Raw genomic sequence first — 26,531 nt, forward strand, 5'->3', positions numbered from 1 at the left:
TCTTTTTGCAGAGGCCTTGTTAAAAATGAAAGAAGCAAGTTGATTGGTTGCTATGGGCAACTTTTCCTCTGCACAGGTTTTGATAAATCTCCCCAATGGGGATTTCCAGTCTGTATAGCCAGCTTTGAAAATATCCTATAAAGTTTCAAGACTACTTTCAAATGTTTCTCAGTTTCTAGCACTTTCTGGACTATTCAGCGACTACTGCGCATGTGAACAGAAATTATGGATGCGATTAATCTTAATGAATCACACAGTTACACGATCAAATACGATGTACATTGAACTTCATTATATTTTTTCATACACTATTTAAATTCGATTTTCAGTCTGGGGGAAAAAAATGGTGGTCAAACCAGATTTCAGACCCGAACAAAAATCGTGTGCGGATCAAATCGGATGTGTGTAATGGGATCAGAGTTTTTATAAATGAGGTAAATGGATCCAACTTTATATATGATTTTAAGTTGTAAAATCGTGTACTCAATCGGATGGAGAAATCGTGATGTGAACACTGCCTAAGAGCGTATGTTTTACAAGCTACATGTGGCCTCTTCCCAGGACCTTGGTTATGGTTGTAAAGTGCTACAGGCTGTAGTCCCTCCCTACCATATGTATAGACATGTAATTGAAAACTGTACGCCAAATGTAGCATCCGGTTGTGTACGTTTTGCATCATTTACGGTTTTATCCTTTTTTTTTTTTTCCTGTACACAAAACCGTAGTCTACTACGGTTCTATGTCCGGGTGAAAAACTGGATACAACCCGTATGTTTTTTTTTATTTTTTTTATGGTGATTAATGGGAAACTTACAGAACCGTATGTGCATACGGTTTCATCTGGTTTGCACAATACGGTTTTGCAGTTTGCACATGCACAGTGCACGCCGAAAGTTCTTCCCACAAATAGAACAAGAACTTTAATTAAGGACAAACATAAAACCGTCTGTATTAGAGATGAGCGAACTTACAGTAAATTCGATTCGTCACGATCTTCTCGGCTCGGCAGTTGATGACTTATCCTGCATAAATTAGTTCAGCCTTTAGGGGCTCCCGTGGGCTGGAAAAGGTGGATACAGTCCTAGGAGACTCTTTCCTAGGACTGTATCCACCTTTTCGAGCCGACCGGAGCACCGGAAAGCTGAACTAATTTACGCAGGAAAAGACATCAACAGCTGAGAAGTTCGTGACGAATCAAATTTACTGTAAGCTCGCTCATCTCTAGTCCGTATCCGTTTTTTTTCTTCAAAAAACTTATTAAACCATATGCAACCGGACATCCGTTTTCAAACCGTATACGATTTAAAACTCTACAGAGGTATATACGGTTGTATACGGTTCGGTCCGGTTTTGAGACGTTTTTTTTTTTTTTACAAAAAACCTGATACGGGAACCGTATTGCAAAAACTGGATGTGAATGCAGCCTTACTGGTAATTGTCTTCATGAGGCCATCAGGACAGCACACGTTTATTCCCACCCTTGCTATGTGTACTTATAATATTCTCTAAGTAATTTATAAACACTCGGGTTGAAGGGGAGCGTCCTTTCTAACCTCTCTACTTCCTGTTCCTATGTGGGCCCATGGGGACAATCTCATGTGCTGTTGTAATGGACTCATAAAAACTTAAATTCTAACTTTTAATTGATCATTCTTATTCTTTACTAATATATATGATTTAAAGTCCCATCAAAACAAACAGTACTGATAAAATGAGCTGCGTACATCGTGTCCAGTAATGGACAATGTTAGATGCATACCAATTTTGTAGCACAATAGGACTGTACAAACCGGGTATTGTTTTAATTGCATTGACCTACAGAATAAAGAACATATTGGGGAATTCCGTACTTAAAAAAAAAAAAAAAAAAAAAAAAAAAAAAAAATTCACATTAAATTTTGGCGTGAAATTGATTTTTTAAGGCGTGGAATTCTTTGAGAATCTCCCACGAAATGTTCCCTTTATTCTGTAGGTCAATGCGATTTAAAACGATTTCCGGTTTGTATAGTTCTATTATCGACCACATTTTCAGAGCTTTGTGCCACGGTTCACACTGTTCACGTCAGTTTTGTAAAAGTGGGTGTGTCCACGTATATATTGTCTGCTTTACATTATATTTTCAAAGCCTGTGAAACTCTGGTGTAAAAAAAAAAAAAAAAAATACTTTTTTTTTACCCTGTTGGTTTTTAACCTTAAAGGATTGAGTACCTTTTGTATTAGCAATCACCGCTGCTCCCAAGGCGGTGATCAGAATAGGATTCCGTGGCAATGCCTGGGGGGGGTCCTGAGATCCCACTATAACGGTGATTTGCCGTTCACTTTTGACCAATCACGGTTATTCCTTGGCTCATTGGGTCTCTGGTGACTCGATTGCCCGGAAAATAAGGGTTATTCGTGCTGTCTGAGACAGCACCTATCGCCCTGCAGGTTAGGAGTGAGGTAGCAGTGGTGCCACCTCCTCCAATCCCCCTGCCATTGGTTGGCCGCAAGCGACCGACAGCAGATGTTGGACAGGGGGGTTGAAAGGTTAATTCCCCTGCTCTGGTAGTCCGGGGAGAACCCATACAGGAGTGGCAAGGAGCAATCAGCGGTGTGGGCACACTGGCCTTTCTGATGTTACAAAACTAAAACTCCCAGCATGCCCTGGCATCTGTTGGCTGTCTGGGCATGCTGGGAGTTGTAGTTTTGCAACATCTGGAGGGCCCTAATTTGGAGACCACTGCATAGTGATCTGTAAACTGTGGCCCTCCAGATGCTGCAAAACTACAATTTTCAGCATGGCCAGACAGTCCAGGCATGCTAGGAGTTGTAGTTCTGCAACATCTGGCCCTTCACATGTTGCTGAACTACAACTCCCAGCAAGGCTGAACAGTCTGGGCATGCTGAGAGTTGAAGTTTTGCAGCATCTAGAGGGCCGCAGTTTATAGACCACTGCAGTGGCCACACCTATTTCCCAACGTGTTTTTTTTAAAAAGTTGCACAAAACTCGGCAATTTGGGTGCAAGAATTATACATTTTGGTGAAAAAAAAATTTTTACGCAAAAAAAGTATTTTCAAAGGCAGCCCATTGATAATATGAGAAAATTTGAATATGTAATTGTTGAGCACAATGTACAAATACAGCAGTTTTTGAGAATCTCCCCAATCATTTTCACCATAGAGTGCACTGCGCAAAAAAAACTATTAAAATTTTCCACCCACAAATTTTTGGGGGGATTTGTACATTCTTATGGAAACATGTAAAGTGTTATTAGAAAATACAACTGGTCGTACAAAAAAAAATAAGATTCATGGGACTGTGCATGGAAAAACTTAAATTGTCTCCTCAAGGGGTATTCCCATCCTAGGCTGGGTTCACACCTAGTTTTGTACTTACGGTTCCCGTATACGGCTGGGAGGAGGGGTGGGCGGGGCTTAATCGCGGCGCCCTCACTCAGCCGTATAGGGGAACCGTATTTAATGTAGGTCTATGAGCCGACCGGAGTGAACTGCAGCCTCCGATCGGCTGTGTTTTCGGCCGTATGCGGTTTCCCGACCGCAGGCAAAAACGTGGTAGACCGAGTTTTTGCCTACAGTTGGGAAACCGCATACGGCCCAAAAACGCAGCCGACCGGAGGCTGCGGTTCACTCCGGTCGGCTCATAGACATGCATTAAATACGGTTCCCCTATACGGCTGAGTGCGGGCGCCGCGGTTAAGCCCCGCCCACCCCTCCTCCCAGACGTATACGGGAACCATAAGTACAAAACTAGGTTTAAACCCAGCCTTAAAAAGCTTGACTGTCTACAGGATAAAGGTTGATCAGGTGATTGCCCCTGGAATTAATGGTGTGCGGCCAGCACCATATATTCAGCTGCTGGACACCCACCCATCAGCTTGCTATCCCCTACTTTGTGAATAGGAATACAGGAGATGTGATCCCTGCGGCCTGACCATATAAACACGACTAGATGCAACGTGATAAGTCACAGGAGCATCATAACAAAGGAGGTTAGATTAAACGGGCACTCTGGTGGTGAACATTTTTTAATCAACTGGTGCCAGAAAGTTAAACAGTTTTTGTAAATTACTTCTATTAAAAAAATATTAATCATTCCAGTACTTATTAGCTGCTATATACTACAAAGAAGGTTCTTCTCTTTTTGGATCTTTTTTTTTTCCGCTCTCTGCTGACACCTTCAGTGATGGGTGCATTGGGCAGCCAGAAATGTGCCAGATTTATTAAAGGGGTTCTCCACTGCTTTAACCTTCTTGGGGCAGTTAGGTAGTACTGTTACCCCTTTGTTTCCTGCTGGTAACGCTACTGTAGTTGGGTTATTTTTTTACCTTATTTGCAAACCCGAAAGCTGGTTACTTCATTAGTTTGCTGCCTTTTTTCGAGTGTTTTTTTTTTTTTTTTTTCCAGCCGCCACCATCTTTCCATCGCTACGTCATCCTGCAGGGTGTTGTGTTGGAGACCGGCCTGCCCCACCGCCTCCCGCGCTGATGAATATTCCACCGTCATAATCGCGGGCCTCCTTCCTTTCAGCTTCTTATAAGCTGATTGCTGATTGGGCTGCCTGCGGCGGATCAGCTCCGTTGGGCGCATGCGCAGTTCGCCCTCAGTTGGGAGGGTCATCTGTGCATGTAGCATTGTGTTTTCAGCTTCGGGACTGATGCGCTGGGGTATTGTTAACACTAACCTTGCCAGAGGGGAGTCCCTGTATGCTGGACAGCTCCCGAAGGTTTTCTAGGCGCTCTCTGGCAGATGACCCTCCCGACCGAGGACGAACTGCGCATGCGCCCAACAACAGAGCCGCTTTGCTGCGAGCAGCCCAATCAGCAATCGGCTTATAAGAAGCTGAAAGGAAGGAGGTCCGCGATTATGACGGTGGAATATTCATCAGCGCGGGAGGTGGGCACGTACGGAGCGTGGGGCAGGCCGGCCTCAACACAACACCCTGCAGGGTGACGTAGCGATGGAAAGATGACGGCGGCTGAAAAAAAAAACAGTGGTTGAAAAAAGCCAGCAAACTTCCGGGTTTGAAAATAAGGTAAAAAATAACCCAACTACAGTAGCGTTACCAGCAGGAAACAAAGGGGTAACAGTACTACCTGCCCCAAGAAGGTTAAAGCAGTGGATAACCCCTTTAAAGACAATGGTCAGTCCTGGGTCAGCTGACGTCCTGTGTACTGCAGGATGACATCACCTATTAGATTGCTCCTTCTAGCCCACAGATCCCTCCCCTCCTTGCTCTGTCTGTTTACTGCTGCTCCCTTATTGTACATATAAACCTATTCTGAGACTGTTCACACGCCACATTTCTTGCTGCTTTTTTTTGCCATTTTACCAAATTCAGGTTAAAGAGGTAATCTTTTAGCATCACTGCTAATTTTTAACAGCAATTTTGGAAAATGCAGCATAAATGGGCAAAATGCTATAGATTTTGAGAAGAATGCAGTAGTTTAAATGTGAATGCAGCCTTAAATGCATAAATCTTCATAAAACCACTCAATTTTATTTATAGGTCAAATCACTTTACCTTATAGCAGTATTTCTTTAGAAAAAAAAAATAGGAATAAGAAGATACATAAAAACTGCACATAATGTGAACTGACCACAACCAACTTAAGTCTAACAAGGTCACCTGGCTGAACTCTGGTGCCAGCAGCCTAATGAGGTGACCCGGTGCAGTGATCAAACTCTACATCCGGAGCAAGAAGAGTCATGGGAAATGTAGAAAGCATTAGGAATCCATATCAGTGTTTAATTGCATCAAGTATGGAGCCAAGTTCCTGCCTCCCACGTAAGCTAAAACAGGTAAGCACAAGAAATACACCAGAACGTGAATTATTTACCAATAATAGCCTATGCTAAGCAGAAAAAAAATCCCTGAAAAAATGCTCTTTAAAAAATAGGAAAGGGGGGGCTTTCTACCTGTTTGTAAACTACCAGAGTATATTATATGGGTCTTCAGAGACCGCTCCTGCCCCGAGAAATAAGTGAAGGTTTCTCAATGTTAAAGGAAATCCGTCACCAGTGTCACCTGCACTAACCTGTCCGTACTGAAATATAGTGCAGGTGACACTGATGACAACAGTACTCACCTTGTCCCGTTCCGTGCAGGGGATCTCCGGTACTCTTGACTGTTAGTTCCAGCTCCGGGCACCTGACTTGGGGCATGGGCGGAGCTTAGTGACGTCACCACTGCTGCTCCCTGCTGGGTCCCACTGCTAGAGAACTAAGTCGGGTGCCCGGAGCTGGAGCTAACGGACAAGATTACTGGAGATCCCCGCCACGGAACAGGGTGAGTACTGTTGTCATCAGTGTCTCCTGCACTATATGTCGGTACCAACAGGTTAGTGCAGGTGACACTGGTAACAGAATTTCTTTAATGTTGAGATTGAAGAGAATGATTTTGTGAATGATCACATGGTCATAATGAAAAGTGTCTAGAGTAGACAGCAGAGAGCACCCTGGGCTGAAAAATCCAAAAAGAACTTTCTCTGTAGTATTCAGCAGCTAATAAGTACTGGAAGGATTAAGATTTTTTAATAGAAGTAATTTACAAATCTGTTTAACTTCCTGGCACCAGTTGATTAAAAAAAAAAAAAAAATGTTCTCCACCGGAGTACCCCTTTATTTTTTTATTAATTCATTCATGTTTTCCTTTGTTCTCCACATTGATGTGTCTTATCTTATGACACCATGAATAATTTCCCAAGGTCTTCAGTTCTGACTATAGTTCAGTGGTATATATATATATATATATATATATATATATATATATATATATATATATTGTACATGGGGGACCAGGGTTCTCATCATGTTTCCTTTTGTTACAAAGTATTTAATGCAGAGATGATACCCCCTGAGCTGTCATACTGCCCGTAACTAGACCATATAGCATAGTATTTAGGGTGCAACAAATCCCCCAAGCCAGGTTTTGCTCTGAGAAACAAGGCTGGGTTCACACCACGTTTTGTTAAATACGGTTCCCGTATACGGCTGGGAGGGGGGGGCGGGGCAGGGCTTAATCGCGGCGCCCGCACTCAGCCGTATTCGGGAACCGTATTTAATGTATGTCTATGAGCCGACCGGAGTGAACCGCAGCCTCCGCTTGGCTTAGTTTTCGGCCGTATGCTGTTTCCCGACTGTAGGCAAAAACGCGGTCGACCACTTTTTGCCTGCGGCCGGAAAACAGCATACGGCCGAAAACTAAGCCAAGCGGAGGCTGCGGTTCACTCCGGTCGGCTCATAGACATACATTAAATACGGTTCCCGAATACGGCTGAGTGCGGGCGCCGCGATTAAGCCCTGCCTCCCTGCCGTATATGGGAACCTTATTTAACAAAACGTGGTGTGAACCCAGCTTTAGTGAAGATTTGTTCATGTCATTATTGAGATAGAAGAGAATGATTCACAGGGTTGTGGTTAAAATAAATGAGAGTAGGGTGAGAACCAGGGTCACCCACATGTAATGTATTCAGACATTGCATTGACCTACAGGCAGGATTGGAAGCCTTGGTTGATACTTCTCAGTGTCATCACTCAAGTTACTTAAGAGTCATCACAACCCCTTCTCTTCCATATTGATAATGACATGAAGAAACATCCACTTACTTGTCTGACCAAGAGCTGGCTGAGGGGGTAAGGAGCTAGGTAGACCAAACTTAGGTGCTGGAGACCCTGGTTCAAATCCCAGGATAAGTTATAGATACTTATGGTCCCTATTGTTGTGTGGCCTCTAAGTTCTATACATAACAGAAAGCAGTGCTATAGAAAAATGTTCAGCTTGTTTTTAGATTAGTTCTGTATAATGAATCTTCAACATAATATATGCAGAGATTCAAGTGGCCTCAGGAGGTTTTCCTATAGGCAGAACACAAGCACTAGGAGAATTGAACTCTGGTCTCCAGCATGAGAGGCAGAGCACATACCCACTGAGCTATCATACTGCCTTATAGCAGACTACATAGTGTGGTCTACTTCAGAGCTGGAATATATGGCTCGTGAGACTATAAGCTAAATGTCATGTTTACCAAAATGTTTGGGATGTTACTGAGCAGTGTGGTGGCTTAGAGGGATAGCTGCTGTGTCTTGAATGGTGGAGACCAAAGTTCAAGTCCCCTCAGAGTTATAGGAAATGTGCTATAGTTCAGCCTTCAAGGGTACATGTAGTGCAGTTATAGCAAGGAGGTGTATTTAGTAAGTATGTGGTTGAGGGGGAATAAGAAGTAGTCAAAATTTTGCCTAAGTGTGAACACTTAGGCAAATCATTAATTTATGTATAGTATGGCCCTGAACACAAGAAGGACCTTGATCTTCTATAGCATATAGCCAGGACTTGAACCAGGGACTCCAGCAACTCAACTGTGTCCTCTGGTTGTCCTGGCTCTTTACCCTCTGAGCCAACTCTTGCTCTGAGATACATGTGAAGGTTTCTCAGTGTCATTATTGAGATGGAAACAAGGTCATAATAAATGGATTACGAGGAACAAATGGCAGAGTGGGATTAGAACCCTGGTCACCCATGTAAGTGTACAGGGACTCATACCGCTGACCTACAACCAGAACTGGGCATGACATGTGATACTTCTCAGTGTTCTCAGTCAACAATAATGAAGCACTCTTCCTACCCCAGGTGTAGTGAGTTGGAGGCTCACCTGTTGCATATGATGTGGACTTGCCCTGTCTTACATGCATATTGGAATGATGTGATACGACTTATCGAAACCATTTATGGGGTGACATTAAGTGCAGCTCCTAAGGTGTGTCTCCTTGGCCTTATAGGCTGTGATCAGGAACCCTCCTTGAGAGAAGTGGGAATTTTACGTGTGCTATATCAGGCCAGGAAACTTATAGCGCAGTTCTGGATCAGACCGTCTCCTCCGGGAGTAGCTGATCTTGTTACAAGAATAGCGCAGATAGTGCGCTTGGAGAAAGGGATATATGTTAAGCGGAAAGTTGTTAGGAAATTTGATGGTATCTGGGGACCCTGGGTGAACCATTTTGACCCCCCGTCGACTGCTTTCTAGATGACTGTCCATTTTAAATCTGTCCTTGGAATGTGGTGTTGGTTTGCCTGCCGGAGTTCTGTGGATGTGGCTCTTTTCTTTCTACTTCTTGTGTTCTTCTCTGTGCCCTCTCTTTGTGGATTCAATGGAATGTTGACATGTAGAGGCCGTTTGTTGCAGTTCTGAGAAAGTGGTGTGAGAGAGGCAGACTGTTGGGTCTGCAGGTTAATGAAACTTTGGCGTGCGTTATGGGTGGTATAAGGGTAGAGACGGATTGTTTCTTTGTGGGGTGGGTGGGAGGATGGGGTTTATTGTATGTCTGTTGTTTAAAATGTTTGCAAAAATCTTTAATAAAAATTATCTGATTTAAAAAAAAAAAAAACAATAATTAAGCATTTCATATGAGTATAAATGTCCTGTTTTTGACCTGGTGAATCATTCTCTTTCATCTAGATAAGGACACTGCTTTATAAAATCAGGTCATTATTAACCTCAGTGATATATTTAGAGCCTTTTTACATTAGTTTGAACCCTTTCCTACAGCTGAGATTCAAGTGGTTAAATGAACCTGGGTCTCCAGCATGTCAGGCCGTACAGTTCTCTTCATTAAATACCATTTTTTCCATCACTACTGTATCTTTTTTATTAATATATATATATATATATATATATATTTTTTTTTTTTTCTTTGGTACCCTACAACATTTTATTAAAAAGGTATCTCCATCACTTTTTAGGATCGCTGAAATCCAAAAAAGAATAAAAACCGCCTGCAAAAACACCAAAGTTAAAACCCACATGTCGTTGTTCTTGGCGTCTTTTTACTCCCATAGACTTCTATGGGAGAAAAACGCTGCGACTTTGCAAAACCGCCAAAGAGCTGAATAAGAGTGAAAAAACGCCAAAAGGATAAAAAAAAATGCCAAACTGAAAAATGGAAAAAAAAAATTGCGATTTCTCATTGATTTACAGCTAACATCTTTAAAAAGCTGCCTACCAGGATTTGTAATGTTTTTAGATTCCCAACCACATCAGGGACCCTGAGCTTCTATTCCATATTTCCAGGATTTTAACCAGCATCTTCAGCAGCAGCAGGTTCACCTGGCTCTTTACCTCCTGAGCCACCGCTTACTCTGAGGATACGTGAAGATTTTTCAAAGATATTGAGAAGGCGGTAAACAGGTTGTGCTCTAAATAAATAAATTACCTTGTAACAAAATAGGAACGCAGGATTAGATTAACTATGTATTAAGAATATTCAACAACTAAGATTAACGTAGAGCAGATATCCCCTGAGCTATTATGCCACTCAGTATTAGTGTATTGTTTATTTAGGTAAACCAGATATTTTCATTCTAAAGGAATCATCCTCACAGACCACCAGTTTCAGAAGTGAGGATGGCCTGTGCTGTTGGAGAAGATGAAACCCTTGATGTTTCATGTTCCTACATCTAAGACTTTGCAAGAACATCTTTAAAGGGGTATTCCAGGCAAAAACATTTTATCCCCTATCCAAAGGATAGGGGATAAGATGTCTGATCGCGGGGGTCCCCTGCAGCATTCTATGCGGGTGCTGAATCTCCAGTTTCGGAAACCTCCGGATTTCCCGGACTGCGGACGTGACGTCACGCCACGCCCCCTCCATTCATGTCTATGGGAGGGGGCGTGGTGTCACGTCACACTCCCTCCCATAGTGTGGACCTACAGTATAAAGATAAAGTGTCATTTTTACCGACAAATGTACTGTGTAGAAATTGAAGCCCCCAAAATTAACAAAATGGCGTTTTTTTTTATTTTGTCGCACAATGTTTTTTTTTTTTTTTGTTTCGCTGTAAATTTTTGGGATGTATTGGTGGCAATTTGAAAGGGTTATGATTTTTAAAAGGTAAGGAGGAAAAAAAAAAAATGCAAAAACTGAAAAACACTTGGTCCTTAAAGGAGTATTACAGTAGTGAACAAGTGGTGAATAACTTATCCCCTCTCCTAAGGATAGAGTATAAGTTTGAGATTGCAGGGGGTCCGACCGCTGGGGCCCCCTGTGATCTCTCTGTACAGGGCCCCGGCTCTCCGGCCAGATAGCGGGTGTCGACCCCCGCACGAAGCGGCGTCCGACACGCCCCCTCAATACAACTCTATGTCAGAGCCGGAGTGCTGCCTTCAGCAATCTCCGGCTCTGCCATAGTGATGTATTGAGGGGGCGTGTCAGCCGCCGCTTCGTGCGGGGGTCGACACCCGCTATCTGGCCGGAGAGCCTGGCCCCCGTACAGAGAGATCGCAGGGGGCCCCAGCGGTCGGACCCCCTGCAATCTCAAACTTCTCCCCTATCCTTAGGATAGGGGATAAGTTTTTCACCACTGGACTACCCCTTTAAGGGGTTGATTAATGTACGCAATTTTAGGCCTGGGATTAGAACCCAATGGCTTCTTCTACAGCCAGGATCCAAGCATCAGGAGACTTGAACATAGCCCTCCAGCAAGAGTAACGGAGCTGACAACCCCTGACAACCATGCTACCCACTAACAAACTATACATTTTGGCACATTTTACATTCTAGAGGAATGACTCCTACAGACCATACGTTCCAGACCTGAGGATTGGAGGAAAAATTAGCAGTCACAGCACGTTCTTCATGATTAATTGGTCACTGTCAAATAAAAAAACGTTTTATATGTTGTTTAACTTGGCCAAACAATAGTTTATCTAAAATACCGTATTTCCCCGAAAATAAGACATACCCATAAAAAAGCCATACCAGGAGTTCTACTGTATTTGCTCAATATAAGCCATACCCCCGAAAATAAGCCATAGTGGTAGGCGTAATGAAGGTAATGAAGATGGCCAGCCCTCCTCATCTACCCCATCCTGACAGGTTCCGTAGGGATCTCCCAATACCGTGCAGTGGCGGGTCCCGTGTCTCAGTTGATCAGCGTAGGGACGAGATTTCTGTGCGGCGGCGACGGCTCCCAAGTCCCTGCGGTTGCCTATCAATGGGTGGAAGTTAAAGCCACTCCCTCCCAGTACTCTATGGTGCATCCGCATAGGAAGGAGAGTAATGTACAGCAGGGCAGGTGGGTATGGTTCACGAAATGGAAGAGAAAGTTAGTTAATTTCTCTCCATATCATGTTCAAACAGTAAACATAAAATAAGGGGGGGGATGGGCATATAACAGTGTTTCCCAACCAGTGTGCCTCCAGCTGTTGCAAAAAATAAAAAAAGACATCCCCTGAAAATAAGCCATAGTGAGTCTTCTTGAGGAAAAATAAATATAAGACAGTGTCTTATTTTGGGTGAATCACAATAGTACACCAACAAAGTTCGATGGTCTCTGCACTGCTCCACTCAATATACACCAGTAACATGCAGCTCTCCACATCACCCCATAAAAGCTATACCGGTAGACATAAGGTAAAGGCGCTACTACGCTAAGGCAGTTCAGTACAAATCCACATATGTACCTGCACCTGGAATAAAAGATTTTCCTGCATTCAAGACAATACGGTCGGTGCTCCCCATACCTCCTGGGACATTGATGAGTCCCACAGCAGCATGGACACCAAGGGTATCTTTTTGTTTTCCTTCCTACAGAGACAGAGATTCCGGCGATCTGTGCTAAAAAGCTGCCAGACTTCCTCAAGAAACCCTTTATGCCAGTCATGTGCTGTGAAAGTGGTTCATGGGGTGAAACCTTCTGTTTGGGAGACACTTAAAGCCCTAATTAGGGAAGAAATAATGATGTCGTCCAGCATTAGAGCTGGGCCCTAGTTCAAGACCTAACGCCAGAAAGAGGTCCAGAGGCTCGGGACGTAACTGAGAGGACTTTATGTCGCCTCTTAGTAGTCGTGAGAAGATTCCTTGTCAAACTCTGACGACAACTGATAATTATTTTCCGGCCTTAGACGTTGATACGCTCTTAAAAGCAGAAGTATAAAGAACAATAAAGATGTCAAAACCAGGACACTATACTTAGAAGGTCAAAACTGAGGAAGAAGAGTGTCTTCCCTATCTGATAGGGATACGAGAACGTCCATGAATTTAATTTGGAAGGAATACAACATTCTAAAAGAAAGATGGTGGTTCCAAAGAGATAGAACGTAGACAACCTTTGACTGTAGAGGAGATCCAGGTCTGGGATGAAACACCTAAGATTGAGGTCTGAATGGCAAAGGTGGTAAAGAAATATACACTTTTTTATAAAATGACACTTTAGGGTTTTTCATGAGTCCAGAGCAGGACCAGTGTGAGAGTCCAGAGAGGACCACCTCCATCCAGAACAGAAGACCCTGAGACTGGGGGGGGGGCCTAAATCCCCCTTAGTATGTAGGACAATACATAGACTTATAAGAGGTTATCTGCTGTATGTTGCAATATATAACTTTAATACCCAAAGCCAGGGCCGGTTTTAGGCTTAGCGTGGCCCTAGGCAAAATCAAAAGAGGGGCCCCAAAAGTCGTAATAGTGCACTAAGCAGATTTGCACATTTTTGGTCACTTCAAATACCATAAAAAAATATCTAAAAAAGCAATTGAAAAGTCCCATCAAAACAAAAATGGTACCGATAAAAACCACAAATCACAGCGCAAAAAATGACCTCATACATCCCCATATACAGAAAAATAATAGAGTTATAGGGATCAGAATAGTACAATTTTATATTTTTGTATAGTTCCCCCCACATTAGGTTGGCAGTATAGTTTCCCCCCACATTAGGTTGGCAGTATGTTCCCCCACATTAGGTTGTAGTTCCCCCACATTAGGTAGACAGTATAGTTCCCCCACATATAGGTAGACAGTACAGTTCCCCCACATCAGGTTGGCAGTATAGATCCCCCACATTAGGTTGGCAGTATAGTTCCTCCACATTAGGTTGCAGTTCCCCCTAATTAGGTTGGCAGTGTGTTCCCCCATATTAGATTGGCAGTATAGTTCCCTCCCCCCCACCCACATTAGGTTGTAGTTCCACCACATTAGGTTGTCAGTATAGTTCCCCCACATTAGGTTGTAGTTCCCCCACATTAGGTAGACAGTATAGTTCCCCCCACATTAGGTAAGCAGTATAGTTCCCCCACATTAAGTTGGCAGTATGTTCCCCCACATTAGGTAGACAGTATAGCTTCCCCACAATAGGTTGGCAGTATAGATCCCCCACATTAGATTGGCAGTATGTTCCCCCACATTAGGTAGGCAGTATGTTCCCCCACATTAGGTTGCAGTCCCCCCCCCATTAGGTTGGCAGTATGTTCCCCCACATTAGGTAGGAAGTATAGTTTCCCCACATTAGGTGCAGTATAGTTCTCCCACATTAGGCTGGCAGTATAGTTCCCTCCCATTAGGTTGGCAGCATGTCCCCCCCCCATTAGGTTGGCAGTATGTTCCCCCCCATTAGGCTGGCAGTATAGTTCCCCCCCATTAGGTTGGCAGTATATTCCCCCACATTAGGTTGCAGTCCCCCCCCCCATTAGGTTGCCAGTATGTTCCCCCATATTAGGTTGCAGTCCCCCCCCCATTAGGTTGGCAGTATGTTCCCCCCAAATTAGGTTGCAGTCCCCCCCCATTAGGTTGGCAGTATGTTCCCCCACATTAGGTTGGCAGTATAGTTCCCCCCCCCCCCACCTTTTTCTATTTTTCACAATTCCTTACCTGGCCGCGCTCCGCAGGCTCAGGTAATGCAGCGGGTCTTGTGGGCATAATATGACGAGTGACGTCTCTTGCCGGGTCCCCTATGCTGCGTCAGGGACATCACTCCTCATTTCCTGCAGCCGGACACAGAACGCTTCATGACACAGTTTTTTTCACTACACTGGCGCTGCAGAAAATGAGGAGTGACGTCCCTGACGCCACATAGAGGACCCGGCAGGACACGTCACTCGTCATATTATTCACACAGCCCGCAAACCCGCCGTTTTAAAGTGACCGCGGCCGGGTTGCTTATCCTTAACAAGCAGCCGGCGCTGCGAACACTTTAAAACAGTTGCCCCCCCCCCTACTGAGCAGCCGGCAGGGGGCCCCCTGAGGGATGGGGGCCCTAGGCAATTGCCTGGGTTGCCCCCCCCCTAACGCCGGCCCTGCCCGAAGCAGGGAGAAGTCTAGAAAGCAGTGGGCATATGTGGTGCTGTCAGAACTCATAAGCTTGTGTAATCTTATAGAGGCGTTCTGTTTTTTTTTTTTTGCCCATATCATGCACACTCACCATATTAAGTCATACAGCACCATTTGTTTTATTCCAGCACAGCTGAGTCTATGCATTTTATTATTGTAAATGGTCATGTTTAATGAGCCAGAGAAAGAACTAACAAAGAAAGATATGCGTAAATAGATCAAAGAATATATACATTTTATTGAACATTTCTGCTTAAAAAAAAACATACATTTAAAACCATTAAAAAACATGATAACAGAGACAAGGTGCAGAGTGGGAGGTCTTCTTAGTAAATAAATGCACATATATAAACTGAAAAAATATACATAGAATGCAGTAATAAGGGTATACAAGTATCACCTAGTAGTGTATGTTTTTTGAAGCAGATATGTTCAATAAAATGTATATACTATGATCTATATACGTATATCTTTCTTTGTTAGTTCTACCTTTAATGCGTAGGATCTCGTACTCTGGGCACTTCTTGTCTGCATAAACTGTGTCAGAGAAAGTGGTCAGACCTCAATGTATCTTGATTGACAGCGAATCACTCCTCACCTGTAGGCCACAACAGTATAAACAATTGGCATTATCTGTATATAGATACCCTGTACATTACACAGAGCAGCATGGTCACTATATACACTGCTCCAAAAAAATTAAACTTAAACAACACAATGTAACTCCAAGTCAATGACACTTCTGTGAAATCACACTGTCCTCTCAGGAAGAACACTGATTGACAATCAATTTCACATGCTGTTGTGCAAATGGAACAGACAACAGGTGGAAATTATAGGCAATTAGCAAGACACCCCAATAAAGGAGTGGTTCTGCAGGTGGTGACCACAGACTACTTCTCAGTTCCTATGCTTCCTGGCTAATGTTTTGGTCACTTTTGAATGCTGGCGGTGCTTTCACTCTAGTGGTAGCATGAGATGGAGTCTACAACCCCCACAAGTGGCTCAGGTAGTGCAGCTCATCCAGGATGGCACATCAATGCGAGCTGTGGCAAGAAGGTTTGCTGTGTCTATCAGTGTAGTGTCCAGAGCATTAAGGCGCTACCAGGAGACGGGCCAGTACATCAGGAGACTTGGAGGAGGCCGTAGGAGGGCAACAACCCAGCAGAAGGACCGCTACCTCCGCCTTTGTGCAAAATTGCATTAAAAATGCAGGAAAACCGTGAAAAATGCTGTAAAAATTTAGCCTAAAGACTTCCAATCTTGCAAAAAAAAAAAAAAACTCAATTTTGAATAAAGGTCATATAACTTCTATCTCATGGCAATATTTCTTTTAAAAAAACACACAATGAATAAGAAAATGCATCAAAATTGCACACAGTGATAACTGACCCCAACCTAATTATGAGTTTCGGCTGTTTAGGCTTCTGGAGTCTATACAATTATATATATATTGTGATGACTCGCTCTTGCAGATAGGTGCGGTTGCAGTATAGAGACAAGGAAACAGGACTTTTCAAATCAAAGTTCAGTGTTTTATTCACACTTGGCAAACAGCAAACAGTCTTTAAATGTAGAACAAAGGAAAACGTAACAAAAGTCCACCTGTATTCCTTAGGTGTTTGTTCACACCTGAGTCCATGCCATACGGCATCAAGCAAGTCTTTTCCAGGCCTCCAGGCAGTCTGCTGACCATCTTCCAACCTCTCAGGGAAGGATTCCACTCTCAGCTCTCTCTGGCAGTGTGAGCTCCAACTAGCAAATCCCCCTCAGCTGGTGATACAGCCTAGCTTTAAGGCCAACAAAAGGCAGCCTGGATTGTGGGGAATGGCCCCCACCCTACACTTGGCCATTCCCAGTAAGAACCGTGCCGGATCGGCATTCCAGCCATACTATGGCCACAGTATCAGACTGCATCGCAGCACAGACACTGAATAAATACCGGCTCTTACTTCACCAAGGCCAGGAACCTTGGTGACACATACCGACCATCAACCACCATGCCCTTCACCTTCTCACAATATATATATATATTTTATAATTTCTGCTTTAAAACAGAAGCAAACATGGGTCAAACTCATGCCTTCCATGTCAGCAAAATCAGGTAAGCACAAGACATAAACAAGAGCCTCTACACTATTCTCTAATAATAGTCTATGCTGCACTTTTCCTCCATAAACTAGTTAGTGCTGATCTTAAAGATCCTATCAGCAATGCCAAAAGAAGGTGTTAGGTGAGCAAAATGGAGCTACCTTGCAGATAGATCTATAAAAAGGATTAGCTTGCTCTGCCCTGGACTTGGCGATTGATCTTGTGAAGTTGGCTCCGCTACATCTCTTAGCATCCATCTTGCCAGAGTTCTGATTTTTCTACCATGAGATCCACAAAATTGTACAAATAACTAAAGTGACACTCTCTATTACTTTTCCAGGGATCAGACTACAGACCCATGGAATATCTTCTCCTTATTCTAAGGAGTCTAGAGCAAGGTGGGCAAGATGATGTCCTGAGAATGATAAACGATCAATATAACCTTAGGGGAACCAAGCCTCGACTGTTCTTATAGCCATTCTATCCTTCAAGATGTAAGAACACTGGTCCAAAAAAATGTAGAGAACACTTAGGGGGGAATTTATCATTCCTTACGCCGATGCAGAGCAACATTTTTGCGCAAGATCCATTTTGGCGCAACACTTTTGCATAAAGACAGGACTTTCCGCTGGTGCAGGGAATTATGCACCCTCCCCCCCCCCCCCTTTAAAGGGGTTATCCAGGAAAAAACTTTTTTTATATATATCAACTGGCTCCAGAAAGTTAAACAGATTTGTAAATTACTTATATTAAAAAATATTAATCCTTTCAGTACTTATGAGCTGATGAAGTTGAGTTGTTCTTTTCTGTCTAAGTGCTCTCTGATGACACGTGTCTCGGGAAACGCCCAGTTTAGAAGCAAAGAAGCACATACAGTTACTCTTTACTTAGGCTGTATTTCCCAACCAGGGTGCCCCCAGCTGTTGCAAAACTACAACTCCCAGCATGCCCGGACAGCCGAAGGCTGTACGGGCATGCTGGAAGTTGTAGTTTTGCAACAGCTGGAGGCACTCTGGTTGGAAAACACTGCTTTGGACTGGTTAACACGTGCATCTGAAACTACAGCTGCATGCATTCACCCAATAGCAATAGGATGTTGCTGATAATCCAAGCAACATTGCATATGGCCACTGGTGAACACATGGTGGCGTTGTTTTGGACACGTGCGTTCACCAACACGTGAAAACACGCCCTTAACACGCCCCATTCCGTCTTTGTTTTGCATTTGAATACTGTCCTTATCATTACTGGTACCTGTAGCCCATTCAGGAAACAGAGATGCCATCAGGTGTTAGAGTTCTTTTCACAGGTCCCGGTGTTGCAGCTGTAACTCAGACATAAAAACTTATTTGATATTGCGGTTGTGAGAAATCAGCCTTAAAGGGGTACTCCGGTGGAAAACTTTTTTTTAAATGAACTGGCTCCAGAAAGTTAAACAGATTTGTAAATGACTTCTATTAAAAAATCTTAATCCTTTCAGTACTTTTTAGCAGCTGTATGCTACAGAGGACATTCTTTTGTTTTTGAATTTCTTTTTTGTCTTGTCCACAGTGCTCTCTGCTGACACCTCTGTCCGTGTCAGGAACTGTCCAGAGTAGCAAAATCCCCATTGCAAACCTATGCTGCTCTGGACAGTTCCTGACACGGACAGAGGTGTCAGCAGAGAGCACTGTGGACAAAGACAAAAAAGGAATTCAAAAAGAAAAGAATTTCCTCTGTAGCATACAGCTGCTAAAAAGTACTAAAAGGATTAAGATTTTTTAATAGAAGTCATTTACAAATCTGTTTAACTTTCTATCACCAGTTCATAAAAAAACAATTAAATAAATAAATAAAGTTTTCCACCGGAGTATCCCTTTAAGTCCTAAAAGTAATCTCTGCAGATGATTTCAATATTACCTGAATCATAAAATCTAATTGATAAGTACCCCCATAAAATGCGTACGTACCTACAGATGATGTTTGCACGTTATTAGGGATCTCTTTTACATCCATATTGAAAATGATTTCCTAACAGAGAAATTAAATTAAAATGGTGCCTGTTACCACAGCAACAGATAAGCCTTAGAACGCGCATAAATTATCCTCAGCAACAACAATTAATTCATCTCCAGAGCATATGCATATAAATGGAACACAAGCAACTTTTTTTTTCTCTATAAAAAGATGCACAAGTAATAACATTAAAATAAAAAAAGATGCCTCATTTTCAAGGCCTTTGTGCTTAGGCTATGTTCACACTTCGGAATGTCCACACGGAAAATCTCCTTGTGGACATTCCAGAGACTGCTAAGACCGCACAGCAATGTATTCCGTGCAGAGTCCACAGATGGAATAAACAGCTTCTTTCTTTCTGCATACACGGAATTGGGAATTTCCATGACAGTAACATCTGGCACAGTGATTCCGTCTTGTGCACAGCGCAGCAGAATCCTGTGGAATGCAATGGGACTCTGCGGCAGCGGAATCTCCGGGCAGAATTCCGCATGGAAATCCTGAGGTGTGAACATAGCCTTAGGAAACTTAGGAGTGTCCAATCTTAAAAAACTCTAGATTTTCTATAATTTTAGCGAATAAAGGTTATCCAGCATTTTGAAAAAATTCATATCCTGCTGGGGCTGGGAAAAGATAGAAAGAAAAAAATTATACTTACCGAACCCTGATCCCCTGCAGCTCCCGGTTGTCTCCATTTGGTCTCCCGTTCTTTTATCTTCTAATTTGCTGAGTCGGTAGAGTCCCGCACCAAGTCTTCTTCTCGGAGGCTGGAAGAAGGTCAGGGGACTGGACGGTTTTCTTTTGTATATTTTCCCAGTCCTGGGAGGAGATAAACTTTATCAAAAACTCCAAAGAAAACCCATTGAACAGAGAAGTTAGTACTAAGAGATCAGCAGTCTCATTAAGACTATGTGTACATGGTGGAATATACGCCCGGAAAATGGCAAACAGATGGCAGGTTCCGGCAGATTATGAACGAATATATGAATATTTCCACCAAATTCAACTCGGAAATTCTGCTAAGTCTAAGAGAAATAAGAGAAATAAAGAATACGCAGGCAAATGTCCTTACCAGCTTAAAGGGGTACTCCCATGGAAAACTTTTTTTTTTTTATCAACTGTTGCCAGAAAGTTAAAAAGATTTGTAAATCACTTCTATTAAAAAATCTTAATCCTTCCAGTACATTTTAGGGGCTGCATACTAAAGAGAAATCCAAAAAAGAAATTAATTTCCTCTGATGTCATGACCACAGTGCTCTCTGCTGTCCATTTCAGGAACTGTCCAGAGCAGGAGAAAATCCCCATAGCTAACATATGCTGCTCTGGACAGTTCCCAAAATGGACAGCAGAGGTCAGCAGAGAGCACTGTGGTCATTACATCAGAGGAAATGCATTTCTTTTTTGGATTTCTCTTTAGTATACAGCCCCTAAAAAGTACTGGAAGGATTACGTTTTTTAATAGAAGTAATTTACAAATCTGTTTAACTTTCTGGCACCAGTTGATTTAAAAAAAAAAAAAAATGTTTTCAACGGGAGTACCCCTTTAATTCCAGTGTTGCTCAGGTTGGGCTACATACATGGCCTTCCATTGTATGACAACCAGGGTTGACAATTGCACAATAAAGGCTTCTGTCTTCAGGGCATTTTACAAACAGAGATTATTGGCCAATGACTGTCTCATGTAAAAGACCTGGTGATCAGATAAATGCAGCAGAGAAAGAGAGACGGCACATATGAGACTAAGCGCAGAGAGTAGCACGGAGAGACAATCTGCAGCGGTGGTGCTCAGCTCAAAAGAAGACAAAATATCCAGCAAGTGAAAGAGGCAAAAGAGGCGACACTCACCAAGCAGGTAATCTTTATTCACGCAACGGAGGCAGGATACAGGCTACAGGTGGGGGAGCTGTAGTGGAGGATGGGGCTGCCCGGCAGCCCCGTCCTCCACTACAGCTCCCCCACCTGTAGCCTGTATCCTGCCACCGTTGCGTGAATAAATATTACCTGCTTGGTGAGTGTCGCCTCTTTTGCCTCTTTCACTTGCTAGACCTGGTGATCAGAGATTGCTGGTCTGTCTGTGGATCGATGTGATAATGTAGCTTTAATAATCATTAAAGGGTTCATCCAGGAAAAAAAAACTTTTTTTCCATATCAACTAGCTTCAGAAAGTTAGTTATCAACTAGCTTCAGATTTGTAAATTACTTCTATTAAAAAATCTCAATCCTTTCAGTACTTATGAGCTGCTGAAGTTGAGTTGTTCTTTTCTGTCTAAGTGCTCTCTGATGACACGTGTCTCGGGAACCGCCCAGTTTAGAAGAAAATCCCCATAGCAAACCTCTTCTACTCTCTGCAGTTCCCGAGACAAGCAGAGATGTGTTATGATTGGGCTGGCTGGAGGTGGATCCTCTGTGTCAGAGAGGGATTGGCGTGGACCGTACCGGTGGACCGGTTCTAAGTTGCTACTGGTATTCACCAGAGCCCGCCGCAAAGCGGGATGGTCTTGCTGCGGCGGTAGCAACCAGGTCGTATCCACCGGTAATGGCTCAACCTCTCTGACTGCTGAGACAGGCGCGGTACAAAAGGACAAGGCAAGAGCAAGGTCGGACGTAGCAGAAGGTCAGGGCAGGCAGCAAGGGTCGTAGTCAGGGGCAACAGCAGGTCTTGAACACAGGCTTGGAACATACACTAAACGCTTTCTCTGGCACAAGGCAACAAGATCCGGCAAAGCAGTGAAGGGGAAGTGAGGTTATATGAGCAGGGAGCAGGTGGAGGCTAATTAGACTGATTGGGCCAGGCACCAATCATTGGTGCACTGGCCCTTTAAATCTTAGAGAGCTGGCGCGCGCCCTAGAGAGCGGAGCCGCGTGCGCCAGAACGTGACAGCCGGGGACCGGGACGGGTAAGTGGCTTGGGATGCGATTTGTGAGTGGGCGCGTCCCGCTATGCGAATCGCATCCGCGTCGTGAATGTCAGTGCAGCGCTCCCGGTCAGCGGGTCTGACCGGGGCGCTGCAGAGAGGAGAACGCCGCGAGCGCTCCGGGGAGGAGCAGGGACCCGGAGCGCTCGGCATAACAAGATGTCAGCAGGGAGCACTGTTGCCAGACAGAAAAAAACAACTCAACTTCAGCAGCTGATAATTATTGAAAGGATTAAGATTTTTTAATAGAAGTAATTTACAAATCTGTTTAACTTTCTGAAGCTAGTTGATATGACATTTTTTTCCCCTGGAATACCCCTTTAATGGTCAGCCACACATCTCCCTATGTAACGTGCACCCAGAAAATGATATAAGTAAAGGGCCGTATGAATTGTTTGTGCAACCGTGCCAAAACAAACATTAAGCCATGTGAAAGGATCATTAAACAAGTGCTGATCTACAAGACTGGCACTCGTATCGGGCATGGGTCTGCCAATATAAAGGGACCATTAGAGAGCAGATCAACCACTATTGCTAGAAGTCTAAATCTGGATGGGGTTCAAGATACAGCTTGGGATGAAGTCTTTTCCCACCATCATTTTAATACGAATGAGAAAAGTAATCACATAGTTACTCCATGTAGTTAGTTTTGAACAAATACTCACCAGGCTTCACTTGTCTGTGCAGTCACATGGTACCCATTGAAGTCAATGGCAGGATCGTGCTATGCTGTTATCTTGTAGTTTGCATCAACTGTGGCAAAATCATGGATTGTCCTAATTTATAGAGTCTTTAAATAATATCACAGCAGAAGACGAGGAATTAAACTGGGTTCACACTGCAGTTAGTAACCATATGTCATATTTGTCAGGGGATTCCTCAATGTCTAGCTATTACCCATGCCACTTGGCGTCATCCATCATAAAATGCTGCACAGTATAATTTTTTGCAGGATTCAGCTAAATGGAATATTGCTGAGGTCTGTGCTATTCCATTTAGCAAATGCGTATTCAAACATCCCAAGTGGAGGACAAAATGACATCTAGGGGGTCATGTATTAGGGCCAAAATCATCCTACATTTTTCATGCCGCACACACTGCATGTATTCACCTGTTTTCTGCCATCTGCACTTGTGAATCCAGGAGACGGTGAGAGGGCGTTTTGTGGGCAGAGAGTGAGAGTTGTTATAGTAGCATATTATTTACGCTGGGATGAACTATATGCGACTTTTGAAAAAAAATGCTTAAAAAGTCGCACAGCCCATGCCAGTCAGGATCTGCTCTACAAGCTCACGGAATGATAGATTCTGTGGATGTACTGTATACAGCCGTGCATAGCGGAGTACAGTATACAGATCTGTACAGCTCATCTGGAAAAGAGGTTTATATTGTATACCTCCAGCCTGGCCAGGAAAAAGTTAAACAGTAATGCAGTGCATCACTCCTTAACTCTTTGGGGACAGACACTATCAAGGGATGTCTATCTACTGTATCACTGGATTTTGTCCCCCACTGCTGAGATGAGCGCTCTGCACTGGCCCAGCGCTGAAGAAGTTAACTTGTAATGCTGAGCATCGCTACTTAACTCCTTCTGGGCTATACAGTATACAGCCATTTATATAAATGGATGTATGGTGTAAAGAGCTGGACACTTATCTGTCTGGGCTTCTGTACACTGTCTTCTTTCTTCTGTAGCCCGGCCTCTAGTGATGTCATGGTCACTAGAGACAGAACTACAGAGGAAAGACTAGACTGTAAAGAAACCCAAATGGGGTAAGTTTTTAAAAAGGGCATGTTAAAAACAGGATGTGTAAACATAGCTGGCATTACCTTTTTGAACAAGCACCCAGAATGTACTAACCATTTTCTTTGTGGGTTTCTTTCTTCTAGTTTCAGATACGCGTACGTAGTAGATTACATCAAATTCATTAGACTACAGCGATGACCAGTGATTGTTTTTGTCTTTTCTTAACATCAACATTTTTTTTTGTTTTAAATGTGTTGTTTTTTAAACTTTCCAGGCTTATAATGAGAAGCTGTCTGATAGATGACATCTGTTAATAAGCCAGGGCTTAGCGATAGTCCCCCTAAACAGCTATCGTTAAGCCCCCATTAATACCACAGTACCCACTGCCAAAATGGTGTGGTTCCCTGTATTTTCTAAATCAGCCAGATACCAACCAAAGCAGCAGTAGAATTACATTACCAGGGTGGGGAAGGACAATTGTTTTGTCCTTTCTAGCCTAAATAATGCCAACTTGTTACCACACTGGCCTTGGAGCACCATTTTTTAATGCTCCTGGCCTGTTGGTACCGGCTCTTCCCAGTAACCCTATGGAGTGGAGGGTATTGGTGTAACCATGGGGGGTTAACGATAGCTGTTTTTAGAGGCTATCACTAAGCTTTGGCTAATTAATGTATGTTGGCTATCAGACAACTTCTGTAAATAAGCCTGTAAAGTTCCCCCCATTACAAAAAATACACCCCCCACACAAACCCATGGTAGCCATTTTATTAAAAAAAAAAAAACAGGAATTGCTTGTCATCGACTTATTTCAACAAAGTCAACGTGATCCTCTGAATACGAGATGAAGAAAGAAAAAAACACACAAAAAATTATTGCTATTAGTTTTGCAAGCTGGAGGCACATTTGTTTGGAAACACTAGCCCAATTTTATTCTGGTAGCTTTTTTTTCTCAAGAATTCCAGGAATTCCCAAAAACAATAAAATACAGTGTATGTTTTTTTTTTTTTTTTTAACGTTATTGTTCATGGAACTCCTAGGTTCTGTATATGTTTTCCTATTATTTTACGTTCTTGTTTCACGGAACTCCACGGAGTGGAATTACTGTTTTTCTTGTTCTGTATTATTGTTCTTATTAAAAAATGCAATAAAACTTTGATGATTCTTTAAAAAATAAATAACTAAATAATTAAATAAATAAAAAATTCAGGAATTCGTAAAGGAAAAATGAGTTATGTTCTATAGCATTTCACATGATGGATGTATGGAAGAAAAGGGATTCAGGATCCGGTGTGCTGCCATATAGCAGCCATAAAGGAGTGTTTCCCAACCAGTGTGCCTCCAGCTGTTGCAAAACCACAACTCCCAGCATGCCCGGACAGCCGCTGTCCGGGCATGCTGGGAGTTGTGGTTTTGCAACAGCTGGAGGCACACTGGTTGGGAAACACTGCCTTACAGAGTAAAACTGTAGTAAAAGAGAAACATCTATCTCTAGGGGTTGTTTCTGTGACTAACTATGCATTAGGCACGGTGCATTTCTACTAAAAATCTAATCTTACTGTGTGAGCTTATTCCCTTGACATAGATAAGCCTGGGATAAATACAAGCAATCGTCAAATTTTTTTTTCATTTTATCCCTAAGGAGGGACTCCATATTCTTCTCCTGTGATCCGTCCGGCTCTTATTACAACGTATGTATCCTTGTGCCTATCATCTGGTTGCACAATATCATTACGCGTAAAAAAATATGCCGCTGTGTTATGGTAATGATCTACATACCGGTGCATGCTTATTACCATATAGATAAAGATACAGAGTCATTCAGGCTCCTGCTATTTATTCCTTCATTTTTCCACCATCTCTCCACCCTCCTCTTCTTTTGAAAGCTGCTTCTCTTTTCCCTGTCCCCCCCTCCCCTCCCCTTTCCCCAGTGTTGCACAGACATAATGGTGCGGCGCACGCGCACAAGCTCCCTGCAGATTGCGGATTGGAATAGCAGTGCTGTCACATTAGGTAAGAGTCTCTGCGTTTAACCTCTTCACTGCCATAGTGCAATCACGGATAGGAGGGTGAGCACCCAACAGCAATATATATATATATATATCTATCACTGTCCTCTCGCTCCCCCTTCTCCCTTCACCATGAATGTAGTTGCTGTCAGAGGTTACAGAATATCCCGCCTGCAGAGAGGAACAGCGTTCCACTGAATATCTGGCAGGTAAAGTCAGAAAACGTAATATACCGTATTGATGCCGGGGCAGTGAGGGGCGGCATTTTCCCATGTGAACGTCCTTGTTATATAAGATGAATGCATCTGGTGCTGATCTCCTCTCTAATCTCTCTTGTCACATCTGTTTTCTTATTCTGTCACATCTATAATCCATTCCTATCTCTGTCCTTCTCTAACTCCACCATGTTTTTTATGTGTGTGCCCATTCAGGTGATACATGCTCTATTCTGGGGGGGGGGGAGCAACGACTACGGATATCTCAGCATCCAGAATGAAAAGCGACGAGGACAGCGATGTGTCGCTGGCGACCAGGGAGGGCATGGTACTTTTACCTATCGCCTCAGGTACAGCACCAGAAAAATAGTCAGTGCAACATTATTGATAGAAATGGGAGCTGCGAAAATATCTTTCAAAGAAACATATTGTGCATTTGTTGTCAATGGAGAAAATCTGTATAATG

At 43.2% G+C, this 26,531-nt stretch overlaps 1 protein-coding gene and 1 long non-coding RNA gene across 9 annotated transcripts in view; one reads left to right on the plus strand and one right to left on the minus strand.

Annotated features, from left to right (window-relative positions):
- Positions 1-24,000, minus strand: part of LOC130297459 (uncharacterized) — a 32,402-nt gene extending 8,402 nt beyond the window's left edge. The window contains exons 1-5 of one of the 2 annotated variants that reach the window (XR_008849527.1): positions 23,959-24,000; positions 19,841-20,001; positions 19,137-19,197; positions 18,442-18,511; positions 15,586-15,694 (exon numbers count right to left, since the gene is read on the minus strand). This is a non-coding gene — a long non-coding RNA (uncharacterized LOC130297459). The other variant, XR_008849526.1, reaches the window with a different exon arrangement.
- Positions 24,001-25,760: 1,760 nt separating this feature from the next.
- The window catches only part of L3MBTL1 (L3MBTL histone methyl-lysine binding protein 1), a 42,524-nt gene continuing 41,753 nt past the window's right edge, over positions 25,761-26,531 (plus strand). For 2 of the 7 annotated variants that reach the window (XM_056549965.1, XM_056549968.1), the window contains exons 1-2: positions 25,915-26,059; positions 26,282-26,415. In XM_056549965.1, coding sequence (XP_056405940.1) covers positions 26,289-26,415 — 127 coding nt within the window. In that variant the 5' untranslated portion in view covers positions 25,915-26,059; positions 26,282-26,288. Of the gene's footprint in view, positions 25,855-25,913; positions 26,060-26,281; positions 26,416-26,531 lie in introns of those variants that run through there. The other 5 variants (XM_056549973.1, XM_056549967.1, XM_056549966.1 and 2 more) reach the window with 4 other exon arrangements.

Source organism: Hyla sarda, chromosome 13 (genome assembly GCF_029499605.1).
Source record: "Hyla sarda isolate aHylSar1 chromosome 13, aHylSar1.hap1, whole genome shotgun sequence".
Lineage (NCBI taxonomy): Eukaryota > Metazoa > Chordata > Amphibia > Anura > Hylidae > Hyla > Hyla sarda.